Source organism: Prunus mume, linkage group LG2 (assembly GCF_029339155.1).
Source record: "Prunus mume cultivar Tortuosa linkage group LG2, ASM2933915v1, whole genome shotgun sequence".
Classification (NCBI taxonomy): Eukaryota; Viridiplantae; Streptophyta; class Magnoliopsida; order Rosales; family Rosaceae; genus Prunus; species Prunus mume.
Window position 1 is genome coordinate 32724451 of NC_142699.1, and position 15254 is coordinate 32739704.

At 34.9% G+C, this 15254-nt stretch overlaps 1 protein-coding gene, 1 long non-coding RNA gene and 1 pseudogene across 6 annotated transcripts; all 3 read left to right on the forward strand.

Moving 5' to 3' along the window:
* The first annotated feature begins 3487 nt into the window (after window positions 1–3487).
* Window positions 3488–6607, forward strand: LOC148920082 (uncharacterized; annotated as a pseudogene). The gene is made up of 4 exons (XR_016124362.1): window positions 3488–3674; window positions 3817–3938; window positions 4603–4703; window positions 5992–6607. The product of XR_016124362.1 is annotated as an uncharacterized LOC148920082 (transcript).
* LOC103323322 (uncharacterized) lies at window positions 6211–9640 on the forward strand. Of its 4 annotated transcripts, none has more exons than XM_016792398.2 (7): window positions 6211–6908; window positions 7065–7199; window positions 7275–7337; window positions 7469–7531; window positions 7641–8925; window positions 9086–9302; window positions 9384–9640. In XM_016792398.2, exons 1-5 carry the CDS (start codon window positions 6705–6707, stop codon window positions 8169–8171), a joined length of 996 nt encoding a protein of 331 aa, XP_016647884.2. In that variant the 5' UTR covers window positions 6211–6704; the 3' UTR covers window positions 8172–8925; window positions 9086–9302; window positions 9384–9640. The 4 variants fall into 4 exon arrangements, with proteins under 4 accessions (XP_016647884.2, XP_088902777.1, XP_088902778.1 ...); XM_089046651.1 differs by having other exon boundaries at window positions 7641–8481; window positions 8717–9302; XM_089046652.1 differs by having other exon boundaries at window positions 7641–8481.
* A 3614-nt stretch (window positions 9641–13254) lies between these two features.
* LOC148920083 (uncharacterized) lies at window positions 13255–14582 on the forward strand. The gene is made up of 3 exons (XR_016124684.1): window positions 13255–13951; window positions 14066–14146; window positions 14359–14582. It is a non-coding gene; the product is annotated as an uncharacterized LOC148920083 (long non-coding RNA).
* Window positions 14583–15254: the final 672 nt, after the last annotated feature.

Sequence of the window (15254 nt, forward strand, 5' to 3'; positions counted from 1 at the left end):
TGGTCCAAATGGGAAATTTCATTATATAGAAATGTCTTGCCAAACCAAATGCCAAATAAAACAAAAGGAATAAGAGAATCCAACCAAAACTAATTTTAAGGACCAAAAATTCATGAACGAAGTCTGACCAGGAACCTAGAAAGAAAAAAAAAAACAAGATAAGAAAAAGGTTTAAGCACAAGGAGGGATATGGCACAAGAGACTAAACAATGAGTTCACAAAGAATATATTTAATTGCACATTCTCTGTTTATTTGTGGCAACTTTTTTCACTGTCAAAGACATACTTTCAAACCTACCATTGCATGTGAAACTTTTTTTTTTTTCCATACAAACATTGCACTATTTACTCGAACAATCCAATCAATGTTTTCTTATATCCCTGTTGTAACTGTGTAATTAAATGTGCATGTCATTAGTTTTTTTGGTACTTATTAGTGTTTTCTCATACTCCGTACAGCTCTACCAAAACCATCCACGAACTCTTTTATTTTCATAGCCTCACCATATCGATTTCGAAAAGAAGTAATTTATCTCAACTATATGATTTTAGAATAACCAAATTAACTTGATCCAAACATCGATCAATGAACCAAAAATAAATTTTAATTCAATTTCAATCACAAGTACACCAACACTTCAAGGAGAAAAGAAGAGTAACTGAGAGCATGAATCTTGCCAACTCGTTAAACTCATTTTAGCAAATGGTGAGAGTAAAATAAGGTGAACTTGCGCATCCACCAAAAACAAAAGCTTGGGACTTGCTTGTTAACCAAAAAGCCCAAATTATCCCAGAGCTTAAACCAACAAATCTTTCATTGCCAAGGCAAATGATATGTATGTGCTGAAATGAAGCTTGTTATTTGTAAGCCCTCATTTGCCTTTGGTGGCTGGGAGAGTCTTGTCGATTTCCACCACTTTTTAATAAATATATCGAAACTTGCTGGCCCACGTCTAAATTATAGCTCATATTACCACAAGTAGGAGACAACCTCTCAGGTTAAACATTTGAATACAAAATATATCAACTGGTTAATTTACTTTAGAATTGCACAGTAAAAAAACTTTAGAATCATGACTTCCATATAAATAAATAAAAATAAATAAAAAAGGGAGCTGATTTTTCCCATTTCATTTTTGTCCACTTACCCTCCCTTTGTTTTTTAATACTTTTTAATCATTTTTGTTCATTTTTGTTCTTTCTCTTTCGTATTATACCCTTATCTTGAATTAAGGTTTTGATAACTGAAATTAAGAGAAGTTAACATAAGGAATCTCTTACATTTGCATGTCTTTGGTTTGAAAGTTGAGAGGTTTTTCTGTCTTTTTTGGAAAAATTTTGGCTTTTTTCTAAAAGTAAAAGTTTTTTTGTAGCTAAAACCTAAATTTACTAAAATAGAAATAAATAAAAAAGAAGTCTCAATGTCTTCTTCTCCTTCATCGTGTCCTTCCCGCTTCTCCTACCCCAAATTACTCTTAGAGAAATTCATGAAATAGAACGATCCTTCTCCTACCAAAAGCAAATACTCTTTAATTATTGGTGAAAGGTTTAGGGATCGGAAGACCTTTGGCAAATACTTTTTAACTATCTCTCTTCCCGTAGAGAAAGCTTTATCCTTTCAATTATTTATGCATCTTCCCGAGACCATTTTACTGACTTAGACATTGGAGGGCCTTTGGCTAACACCCCCAAATGTGTTCCGTTGACGGTATCTATTTTGCATATCATTTTATGGGTGTTGACAACAGGAGAATTTGCTTAACTAAGTCTCTTGCCTGCATTTTTTGGAGTGTGGATCAGAGTAGCCTAATGGTTGTAGTTTTTGGGCAGTATATATGTATTTTATTCATTTCCTCATGTGCTTGTGCTGCTTGGCAACCACAGAGATGCATGGACATGTGTGGTTGTTGATCCCAATAGTGGAACTGCAGTGTTACTTGAAATTCCTTGTAGATATGTTAATTTGATGCATTCAGGTTGGATTCTTAGGAGGACGATTATTCTCTATAGTGAATTGATGAAAAATCCCTGAAACTTAACATAAATTTTAACGGAGTTAGGCGTATATGATGAATTGCAACACTTTATATAATTTAGGTAAGGGGAATGCTAACAACCTTCTCTCTAACCTTCTCATTTAGACCTTCTCCATTTTCCTCATGACATGTGTCATTTTCTTTACATCAAACAACCTACTTTTTGTTTTCCATATTTACCCTTATTTTTGTATTGACTTTAATGTTTACTTCAATTCATTCAAATTTTTTTCCAATTCTCTCTCTCTTCGAATAATCACAGACTTGCAGCCCCAAATCCAACCCTCTATTATCATTTTGAGAGAGCTAGACCTTCACACCTAAAACAACATGACATCTCCCACAAAAAAATTAAAATCAAAATCAAAATCCATCAAAATCATTTTGTTTATTTCTCATATTAAAGTTTGCAACTTTAAGGTGAGATTTTTAAATTTGGGTTGGGCTGCTGTTGTTGGTGCTTGGTAATGGTCCTCAAACCCAAATTTAGTATAATGGCCAATGCTTGCCGTGGCCTTGAGGTCTTCTTACTGTAGCCAAAACTTGCAGGGGCTTGGTTTTGTTTGAAGAGAGATTGGGGGAAGAGAGAAAAAGAGGGAGAGAGAAGGAAGAGAGTACGGGGAGGTGGTGAGGAGAGGGTGAGGTGGAGATGGGTGGTGCTAAGGAGATGGTGGGGAAGATGGAGGTGCTGGGCTTTGAGGAAGAAGGTGGGGACGGCTTGAGATAGGTTTTTTTTTTTAATTTTAAATTTTAAATTTTTAAATTTTAAATTTTAATATTTAATAAATTAATATAATAATTTGTTAGAAGTTATTAAGAAAGCTGTAAAAAAAAATTAATAAATTAAAGTAAAGTCAATACATCAAATAAGGGTAAATAAGAAAAACAAAAGCTAGGTTGTTTGTTGTATAAATGACATTGTTTTAAGTGTAAAGAAAATGACACGTATAAGGAAAAGAGAAAAGGTCAAAGAAGAAGGTTGCTAGCATTACCCTTTACATAATTAAAGATAAAAATTGAAAATTCAGGTAATATTTATGCAAATTTCTCAAAATATTAATACAAATCCACCTTAGAGTTACAAATTATTATAGAATGGGCCCTTTATAAAGTTTACCAGTATTTTTTTGGCATGGCACTCAATGTACCCATCTTGTGCTTATATATCAGTATCTTCAAATAAAAATAAAAATAAAACTAACTTGATGACAAGGATTCGAAACTTTGAAATTATTTTTCTTTAATTTTAAAGATTATGGGCCAAACTGCCAGCTGGCATTGACTTTGAAGAAGGATGTTGCAGAATGTAATGCAGCCGTATTTTAAACAACAATGGTGCAGCGGCTGCAACATGCCAGTCACGTGGGCTTTTGAAAAAAAAACAACTGAAACCGGTTGTTTTGGTTAACCGGTTAAAATAAGGAAACAAATTCAAGGGCCTCCAAAACCTAGACCCATATTCCCTTTCCTCAATCCCCTCCTCCGCAGCTTTCCACAGCCACAGCTCTATTTCACAGCTGCGCAGATTTCCACAGCCTGAAATAAAGCTCCCCCCACTTCGTCTTCTCCATCTGAAGAGCAGATTTCAGCCGAAACCCACAAACACACTTCGTTTCTCTAGCTGTTCCTCCATCTAAGGTAAGTTCGTGTGTTGATTTTCATTATGTGTAATTGATGGTTATGTTGAATTTATTTTTCTTTTGTGTGAATTTTGAACGATGTGGCTATAAATGAAATTAAAGATATGCACTTAACGAGCTGCTCTATTTTCGCTTTCCAGTAACTTAGAGTTTAGCATTTGGGGTTGATAATTGGACCCCCTGTCCTGGTTTGTCGGCACTCCCCTCGTCTGCCGTCCGTACACCCTCTCGTGGAAGCCTCTGGTCTTCGCTTGTTCTGAAGGTAAGTAGCAACTATTTTTAGGTTTAGTTAATTGAAATATTGTGGTCATTACTTGGGGCGAGTCATGGGTAACTTCAAAATGTCGTGAGGTTAACTGGGTTTCTCACATTCATGCCTGTGTGAAAATCCAGCTCATTGTATGCAATTGCTGCAATTGCAGTATGTAGATTTATTTTTTAATTAAGAAAGTAAGGTGATTTAGTGATAGGCAGGTTTGATTGTGTTTTTGAATATTAAATTTTGGATATTTTGTGATGGAGTATGAAGTGTTTGGAATGTGTAATGTTTAGGATTGATTGAGATTGGGATTGGGAATTGGAAGGATTGTGATTCCCGTCCCCACAGCGAAATGCATGAGCGGGTTGTCTACGTTATTTGTGCAAGGTTGTAATGGAGCTATTAATGGGTTCATGCCATTTGAAATAGTGTCATGCAATTGCATATCGCTATGTGCAATTATTAATATCTCGTGTGCAAATCCAGCTCACTGTATGCAATTGCAGTATGTAGTTGTGTTTTTATTTTGTGATGGAGTGTAAAGTATTTCAAATGAGTAATGTGTAGTAATTTGTCGTGTTTATGGTTTATTGGGATTTGGATTAGTATTGAGATTCTCGTCACTAGAGATAATTGCATGATTGTGTTGTGAACTTGATTTGTGCAGGTTATGGATGCTGAAAAAAGTGTTCAAGTGAAAGAAAAGCACAAGGGCGAGAGTAATTTAGAGCATGCAAGAGTTGGCCAAGATGCGTTTTTCCATTTCATGTAAGTTATAGATACATGTATCTAAAAAACATAAATTGGGTTGATTAATATTAGGATGATTTTTGGATTTAAAAAATGATTGACAGGAAAAAGGAGTGGTTTAAAATTGGGCAAGTGTGTAGTGCAAAGTCAGACACTAAGGTGAGAGATGGCAACGGATTGGGTCACAAGTTACTAAATATTTTATTAAAATGGATTTTACTAAATATAGTACCTACTTTTACCATAATATAATTAAAGACCATCTAAATTACAAAATATGTCATTATCCCATTATTTTCAAATTTCAAATTTTAATTTTAAACCAAAACTTACAGCTATATATGGATCAGCAAAACAACATCAAAACACCAAAAACTTAACCCGAAATGACATCTACTCAAATTGAACGCTAACCCATTCACGCGACCTACACCTCTAGAAACCGCCTTTCCACAGTTTCACACTATTCCCAAAAACTCAGAGGCTGTTCAGCGACGATTGTTCCACGGTAAACCACGATCAAAAACCACCAACAGTGATTTAACACCAATGATCGAAGCCGATTCTCATTCTCTTTGAAAAAAAACCGTAAGAAAATCAACGATCTAACACAAATTTGCCTTCGATTTTAGGGATTAAGGATTTTAGACATTTTAGCTACTGTTCATTATGCATGCTCTCTTTGGAAAAATGGATGACTCTTTGGATTCACAACTACTCTTGGTTTAGGTTTTGCCTTTGTTTATAGGGATTAAGGATTTTAGAGATTTTACATATTGTTCATTCTTCATTCTACAATGTAGTTTAGGTTTTGGGTTTTGGTTTTGGTTTCAAAACCAAAAAATCACCAAAGAAAGAGAAAAAGCATCAAATATATCTGTTTTCTGCACTGAAGAAAACGAAAATTGCCCTACATTTTCCTGTTTAGTTTGTAGTTCTTGTTTTGACTTTATGGATCTTTCCATTTCATGTCAAGTTGATGTATATTTTCTATTATATTTTGTGTTTTGGATGGCTCCTATTATATTTCTATTATATTTGATGTTTTGTGTTTTGGATTGCTCCTTTTAAAAGAGGAAGAGCATCAAGTATTTCTTTTTTCTGCAATTTCCATTAATGCAATGCAATGAACTACAAACTGCATTGCACAAAATAGAAACTGCATTGTAGTTTCTGTTAATGCAATGCAATGAACCACAAATTGTATTGCAGTTTCTATTTCTATTTTCTGCTCAACTATTTATATTTCTTCCTTGTGGTTTATCTCTACTTGTCCCAATAGTATGTTCATCCCTTCTTGTTTCAGATCACAAATGGCACAAGAAATGTCCCCACAAAAGAATGAAGCTCAAAGCCAACAAAAGCCGAGAATCAAAATAATGGATCAAAAGAGAAAATCAAAGCCAAACTATGATAGGAAAGCGAAGCACCCGGACTATGTCCAGTTTCGGTGCAATGTCAATGCTTTCAATAACATCATTACAGACGTTAAAGACAAGCTCAATGAAAGACAGAAAAAGCTGCTCAAGAAAACGCCTTTCTGGAACTTGATTGAGTTGTTTTACAACCAAAGAATTGACATGAATAACATGAATAAGTCGGACCTCGACTTAGTAAAGCTGCTCAAGAAGTTTGATCCAGATACAAAGTCCTTTAAATTCGGCACCAAATCATTCCGGATCACACCAATGCGATCGATATTCTAGGATCGCCAAACGAAGGAAAATCATCAAACTTGGCAATGATAGATATACTGCTACCTTCAGAACAAGGCACTTTGGAGAAAAGTCAAAACCATCAAAATGCGTGGTAGAAAAAGAATTACAAAAGACAATTGCATTGGCAAACCAATCGAAGAAAGAAAAGGCCAAGGCAAAGCAAAAGAAGAAAACGGACATAGGAAAGGGAAAAAAAAAAGCTGAAGAACAAGAAGAACAAGAAGAAGGGGAAGACAAAGAGGAAAAGGAGGTTGTTGACTACGACAAGGATGTGGTCAGTCTAATCTTGATTATCCTCTGCATGACATTCCTTTTTGCCAACTCTTCATCCACTTTGCATTGGAAAATTGTTGAGCACTGTGTGACTCTAGACACACTTTCAAACTTTTCGTGGGCAAGAGCTGTCTCAACCTATATAAATGACTCTTTAATCACGAAGGCAAAAGCAAAGAAGGGAGGAAAAGCCTTTATAGGAGGTGTTTCGGGTTGCACTGTCCTAATATTAGTAAGTAAACAGTGGCTTATGCAATGAATTTTGAGTTTTATGCAATGAAGTTTCTATTTACTGCAATGCAATTTCCATTTACTACAGTGCATAAACAGAAACTGCATTGCAGTTTCCAACCTAATTTATGATATATCTTGTTTTTTAACTTTGCAGTTTCTATTGTGTGAGAGGACAAATATCATACAACCAATCCTTGACAAGGAGAAAGAAACTCCTGCAATTCTTAAATGGAGTCTTGTGGAACTCCACACAAGATTCAACCAAATAAAGGACTTAAACGACATAGAGGTATGCAATTTATTGCATGCTCTATTTTAATGTATCTTGAATGTGAATCCATGCTAAATCATTCTCATTGTATAGGGTATTTTCAAAACCCCTACAAAACAAAAAACTCTCAGAGAAGAGAGAGACCCTGTTGACAAGGTAATTATAATATGTACACAGTGGCTTATGCATTGCGTTTTTTTTGTATTCGAAATAAAATGCAATGTCCGTTTCTGCAATGCAATTTGCATTTTATCCAATGCAGTTTCTAAATCATTCTTATTGTACAGAGTATTTTGAAAACATATAAAAAGCGAAAAACTACTAGAGAAGAGGGAGACCTTGTTGATAAGGTAATCAGAATCTCTAAACAGTGAATTATGCATTGCAGTTTCTGTTTTCTACAATGCAATTTTTGTTTTATCCAATGCAGTTTCTAATTTGTTTCCATTCAATTTGCAGAAAAAAGAAAACAAAGATGATAAAGGAGGACAAGGAGAAGCAGATGAAGTAGCAGCAGAACAAGGAAAACCTGATGATGATGATCAAACTCCAGAATTAAAAGAGATTAGAAAAAAGAAAAGGTTTGAGATTGCAATTGGAAAAGAACCTGCTGCAATTCAAGACCTCTTGGTGAAGTCCATGATAGCTGAAATCAACTACCGCCAACATCAAGATCCTAGCTTCGTTTGCCCAGAAAGATTAAAACTGTGGAAGGATGAAATAAATAAAGACAGTGAGAAGAAAATGATGGAATTGTGGGATATATTTATCCAAACAGAAAAAAGATCAAACGAACTGGAAAAAGAGTTAGCAACACACAAAGAGAAATCACATGAAGAATGTGTGGCTGCTACTATGGCAGTGGAATCTACAATTCTGCTTCACGAAATACAAAATTTGAAAAGGAGGATTACAAAATTGGAAGGCAAGGAATCTCATATTGAGCCGGAGACAAGTGCCAAGAAAATGAAGAACAAGGCAGAAATTTAAGGCATGTTCTCGAACCCAACAATCTTTGAAATAGAGTGGGATCTGCTTACAACACAACCAACACAACCAGTTGAAGACAAAGAAGAAAATAGAGAAGAAGAAAAGAAAGAAGAAATAAGAAGAGAAGAAACAAAAAGAAAAAGAAGAAGAGAAGAAGCAACAACAAAAGAAAGAAGAGAAGAAGCAAGATGCTCCAACACTTGATGTTCCTAAGAAAGCACTAGGATGGGGGGGAAAGGAAGGTTTGGCAAAAAATTCCAAAAGAGGACCGGGACAAAATTCAAGAATACTACTTAAGTACTCAACCTGGGTAATATCCCTTTTCCAAAAGAACAATTATTTCATTTTTGAATTACAATTTTTAATTACATAAATTCCACAATACATGTTTACATGGACTTGGGTAAGAATTATTTTCAAGACTTGGGTAAGAATTATTTTCAAAATTCAAAATTGATTAAACAGACATTGCACTACAGTTTTTGAAAAATATATATTAACAAATTGCAATTCAATGCTTGCATCTTACATGTAAAACTTTGTAGAGCCAGCTTGGCATAGGGTCATGTATGAACCATTGTTGGAAAAACTCGGGAAATGCAATGTGCTTTTCTTCCCGATCATTTCAAGCTCCGAGTTCCACTTTACCATCCTCACATTTCACAAACTAGAACAAAAGTGGAGACACTACAATCCGCTTAAGTCATTGGGAACAAGAAAACAAGAAAGGTGCATTGACATTGCTCATCATATTGTAAGTGGAATGAATTTGTCTTAATTTCTTAGCACAAACACAAACACAAACTGCAATGCAGTTTCTGTATTATACCTACTGCCTAATTTCAGACCAAAATTATAATATGCAATGCACTAATTACTCTTTTTTTTTCCTTTTTTTTTTCTTCTTTAAACAGGTTAATATTGTTGAAGATAATACATGAGACCTAAAGCACAAGTGCTCTTAGAAAGTAGAAAAATACCAAAACTTGTGAAGCAAAGGCAAGAGCCCCCTACACTTGTAACCGAAGAGATGTCCCCAAATGAAGAACTTACTCTCAATTGGATTCTGCAGAGTCCATATCAGTTTCCATTTGAGGATGACATTGAATATGCTCAACAAAGTTTATCTTTGTAAGAATTGTTCATACTCAACTATTCATTATAGTTTGAAATCATTCAAAATAAAAAAACTAATCTCATATTCATTCGTAGGTTGGATTGTGGCATGTTCGTCATGTTCTACATGGATTAAATAGCACAAGGACAGCCCATTCCAAAAAGAGTAGACAAGAATTTCATGAATGAATATTGAGCAAAATACATCACAAAACTCCTACACCACAGAAACTGTCTCATTAATCGTCTCTAGTGATTTGTCTTTTGTTAACACAAGACAATATGTATCTTAATTCTTCTAGATGTTTGAAAATATTTCTAGTTATGGGATATGAGAAAAGATTTGTTACACATCTAAACTGTCATATAATCTTAGAATAGGATGCAACAAAAGGAAAAAGAAACAAGAAACTGCAGTGCAGTAAAAAATGCAACAAGAAACTGCAGTACACACAATGCAATAATACATAGTTTACATAATAGGCTTCCATCTTATAAATAAATCAAGGCAGAATCACTAGCCATGCTCCTAAGTCTAACAACACATTAACAATGCAATTAATGAACTCAAATAATTTTACGACTACCACGGTAATCAACATAAAATAACTTATCAAATCTTCAACCTGCAGAAAGGCAATATAATACTTTCCACCAATTTTCAGCTGCAACAACTACCAACCATGAACTATCACCAGCAGTTCTAAGGGCCTTGGGCCCGTTATATAATATACTTGAACCTAAAATTAATCGTTTATTTCAAAATGGATCTCAGACCTGTCAGAACCACATCCACTATTTATTAAGATCCATTTAAGTGATAACTTAGAAATAAACAAGCATTTAATCTCGCTCGAGTTTAAATCGGGCTTCAGGCATACCAACATAATCAAAACCGAACCCAACATTAATAATAAATAGGATTCAAATCCAATAACCACATCAAAATCCATTCACATACTCAGAATCGGTCAAACCTTTTAAATATAGTTTATTTTGCGGCTGCACCTAGTTGAGACCAGGCTACCTACGTACTCCTTGGTGAGAGATCAAGTAGCACGTAGTTTTTATTTCACAAATCGCGTTTCAGATAACATAAAATCATTTTTAGTATTACTAATAAGTTAATTATGGAATTATCTTTTCCCTTTAATTTAAATCACACTATACCAAACATAATCCTCTCTAAACATTTCTCTTTTCCCGACATAGTATAATAATTCCATTTTCCTCTCCCTGTTACTTTACTACGCGCAGGAGAGTCCAACACCACGCATAGTCAAGTAACAGTAGCCCAAGTGTACGGATCATTTACCAGATGCCGGAAAAATCCAATGTCATGTGTGGTAAAGTAACCAGTGTCTCAATGGACCCACACGCTAGAAAATCCAAAGCTACGTGTGGCCCAACCAAACCATGTTCCATGTGCGCAAACTGCTTTATCATATGCCAAATAATCCAACGCCATGTGTGATAAGCTTATAACATAACCATATATGCCCACACGCCGGATATTCCAATGCCACGTGTGGGTACCATAACTAAGGGAGGGTACTTAGCATGGTGTAATCCCATATTCACATAACCAAACAATAAAGTACCCCATATTATATTAATCTCTTACCTAGTTATTAAATCATAGAGTGAAAAACAATTCCTCAACACATATAATCCATATTCAAAATAATTAAGCCATACTGAAATACCCACTCCCAAACAAATCATTTCCATCTAACCTATATATATATATATATATATATATATAATACTACCCATACTTCCTTGCTAAAAACCAATAAAATAATAATTAAGCAAACACCAAACCTGAGTAAAACATTTCGATTTTATTAATATTCAAAACACCACTCATATACCTAGGAATATACGATCTCTGAAAATCCCCTAAGATAAGATAATAAAATCCAAAACACCGTATCTTATGCAAAGTCACCATAATCCTTTATAAACAATATTAATGGCACTTATAATAATAGTAACCATAATAATATTAATAATAACAAAATATAAATGGAAAGTCTCCTGTTGCAAGATAAAAGCCAAGACCGAACCGATAGCCCGTTTTTCATAACCTCATATATATATATTTATATATATTATAAAAATAATATTCCAATCCTTAATTCAATTTTTCCCAAATATTTATTCACAATATCGAAAATAAACTCTCAAGCAAATATTCTAAAAAGACCCCAAAAATAATTCAAATAGTAATCAAAACTTGTTTACACTTAACTTCCATAAAATACTATATTTTCATAATTAAAACAATAGACTTTCGTAAATAATCCAATACCACCCAATCCATATCCTTTAATAATAATCATAATAATATTAATTAATGATAAATAATAACCTTTAGAGATCTCATATCCTCATTAACCCATATTAAATCAATTTCAATTCAAAACTCATTATGCAAGAAATTTCATATTAGAAGAACGAAGTACACTTAAAAGCAAACATCCATTTATTTACTAATAATCATAGCTGAGACCCAAGACTAGCTTTCATAACCCATCGATCAAGTATCACATACTCATCCCTTCCATAACTTCAATTATCAAACTAATAATCCAAGAATTTCATACGATAATATAAAACAATCACAAAATCCCAACATAGTGAACATAACTCAAATAACATTCAAAGACTCGTTAATAAGTCGTTCTAGTACTTCTCAAAGGGTGAAACTACCTTGGAAAACTCATGGCCAACCGAGGGGTCAAACTGCCCAAACTTGGTCAACCGGGCCTGTGGGGCTCATGACCTCCGATTTACGATCCGACAATTCCTATGGGTTCAACAAGGTTTATAATACACGTCCTGCAAGTTTGATCCAAATCGAACGGTCGGATCTCTCGCAATCGCACGATCGGACGGATATCATTTAACGCAAACTTTAAGTTATTGAATTGGAACATCCGGGGCTCTGATTCACGATCCGCAAATCCCTACACGATCATAGGGATGCCTAGATCAACATATATTAAAATGAAGTCGATCCAACGGCCCGAACATATCGAACCAAGATAACGCCTAATATATGATATTCGATCTATGATCATATGACAATCAAATTCAAATCTGAGCATATCGTCATGCTCAGGAAGACATGAGGAACATTTTAGACCCAAGAGGGACACCCAAACAGTTCCCACGTGCAGGCAGCGTGGGTGTCTACAGAAATTCCAGTGATTGGAAAAATCTCAAAACAGTCGGTCAAGACCGATACCTACATGATCAGGACATTGGGTGGAGCAACTTTTGTTCTTGGACCAACCCTAAAAAGTGGCAGGAGATGGTCGGAATCAAGGGCCGAAATAGGCCAAAACTTTAATCACTTAATCGGTCACCAAACGTAGAAATCAATCCTAAACAACATAACTAGTAGCTAGAAGACATTAAAAGGATGAGAAAGCATACATGGATCGACAAATTTGGTGGCTGGAATCATTGAAAATGATGACGGAAGTTTTATGTAAAATTCGGCCTATTTCTGCATTTTCCGGCTACCATGGCCATTGGCTTCATTGGATGTGGTTCGGGATAGAGAGAGGAAGGCGGTCCGGTCATTTTGGTATCGATCCCGCTACAAATGGTGGTAGGATAAGGTGGTTGCCAACCAAAGAATTGGCCGGCTATTACATCGCAAGAAGGGAATGAGGACGCTTGGGGAGGGAGAGAGAGGGAAAGAAAAAAATGAGAATTATTTGTAGCAATGATCCCTCAACTATACTCGGAGTTACATTTTGATCACTTAACTCAAATATTAGTTGCAGAGGTCACTCAATTGGGTGTTGTGTTGCACCATTAGTCCATACCGTCAAGTTTCTCTAACGGTAGGGACTAATGGTGCAACACAACACCTAATTAAGTGACCTCTGTAACTATTTTTTGGAGTTGAGTGACCAAAATGTAACTCCGAGTATAGTTGAGGAATCATTTCTACAAATAATCCTAATTGAAAAGTCACATTTGCCCATCAATAATCTAAAAGATATTTGTCACGTTATCATTTTAAACATAAAAAGTCACAGACTTGATGGTATGGACTAATGGTGCAATACAACACCCAATTGAGTGACCTTTGCAACTAATATTTGAGTTGAGTGACCAAAATGTAACTTCGAGTATAGTTGAGGGACCATTGCTATGAATAGCCCAGATTTTTATTAAAACCTTTTTTGAAATATTTATGATTATGCCACTATGCTTCTCTTGATCGTAACTTCTTTGTTACAACTCCAATTTGAGCCTACTACGTGTCTACGGACTCATCTCATATACGATCTATGTAATGGTGCCACTCATTTTCCAAAAATCCTTTCAGATTAAAAAGTGACCAAATTACCCCTACTCCTGGGGCAAAATTGTAATTTCATATTTAAATTAATTAAATAATTTAAATGGATAATTAAATTTGGGTCGGGGTGTTACAGTAACGCATGTAAGTAGTTTCCACTGCATCATTTATTCTAAAATCATGGCTTCCAATGGTGATTTTGCTAATTGCATGTGCCTTAGTATAGGTGACTGCTGAACTTGCAATCGAGATATTAGAGCTCAATGCTGGGTTGAATACCCTACTATTTTCAACTTCCTTGGAAGCAAGCATAGAGATCATGCGACTACGCCCAGAGAATGTGAGTCAATTCAGCTTCGATATCCAATTGATTTATATATATATATATATATATATATATGAGACTAATATAATTGTAATAAGAGACCAATAACGAACATCAATATTGTAATAGGAAAGATGGAAGAAAACCACAAGGACAACAATTGCCACTACAACGATTGGTGAAGAAGTACAAGATGATAATGCAGTACATGTAAGTTTTTTTATTCTTATTGCCCCATACGATTTATAATACATAAAATTTTGCCTTTTTTTTCCTAATTGCACACAGGTGGTTTGGAATTGCATCACCATCATGCAATTGCATGTTTGTAATGCAAACTATGACCGCATGTGTGCAAACGACTATTCAATAAAATTGGTTATTCATATATGTCGATGTTTCACTGTATGTGGGAAGAACAGAATGAAGATGAAGATCCAAACTCCACAGAGCATAAACACAAAGCTAATGAACGGGGTGCTTTACCTAGCACGAAGGGAAAGAAAAGTAAGTAACTACTTAATTATGGCTATTTAAGAAATTAGGGTTAACCAAATTATGGTTTAGGAAATTGGAGATATTTTGGAATGTTATTCGCATTACATGACAATATGTGATACTATGTATTTCGCATAATTGCCCATTATCGTTTGAGATACTATGTATTTTGGATAAATGCGCCTCACGATTTATAGTATATCTCTTTGAAAAATATGTCCAATTTTGCCATTAAAAAGAAAATATGTACCATTTTGCCTTATTTTCATTTGTGCACGAACACTCTTGTCTAAGAACACCGTTGTGTAATTGCATGTTTGTGATGCAAACGCTGACCACTTCAAATAGAAGTATGTAAATCCAAACGCTGACCGAATGCGTGCAATTGCATGTTTTCAATGGAAACGCTAACCGACTGTGTGCAAATAGAAATATATACAATTTCCATTGAAGCACCACGTAGAAGTTGTCAAACTGATTCCCAACAAAAACCACAAAACCCAATAATATATTAAAGTACACATAAGAAATGAACCATATATTAAAGCATCTAGTCCATCATTAAACCTACATTTCTTGTTCATTGTTACATGTAAACCAAGTTCCAAAACTACAATTGTTTTGGGTTAAACCAGTAGAGAGAGAAATAGGTTCACCATTGTCGAATGTGAACTCATCGTCACTGTTGGGGGTAGAACCAATTGGGTTCCTAGTAGAAAAAGCATCAGAATCGGACAAATCAACCACATAGTTGGTTGTGGACTAAGAAACCATTTCACTGGCATAACTATAGCTAATGTCCAGCGACATCCCATTCTGA

Bases quoted from the DNA above. Each gene is read 5' to 3' on its own strand.
- LOC103323322 (XM_089046650.1), top strand. From the start codon at position 6,705: ATGACATTCCTTTTTGCCAACTCTTCATCCACTTTGCATTGGAAAATT. The intron at 7,338-7,468 runs GTAATTATAATA...CTTATTGTACAG, and splicing joins AGAGAGACCCTGTTGACAAG to AGTATTTTGAAAACATATAA. The intron at 7,532-7,640 runs GTAATCAGAATC...TTCAATTTGCAG, and splicing joins AGGGAGACCTTGTTGATAAG to AAAAAAGAAAACAAAGATGA.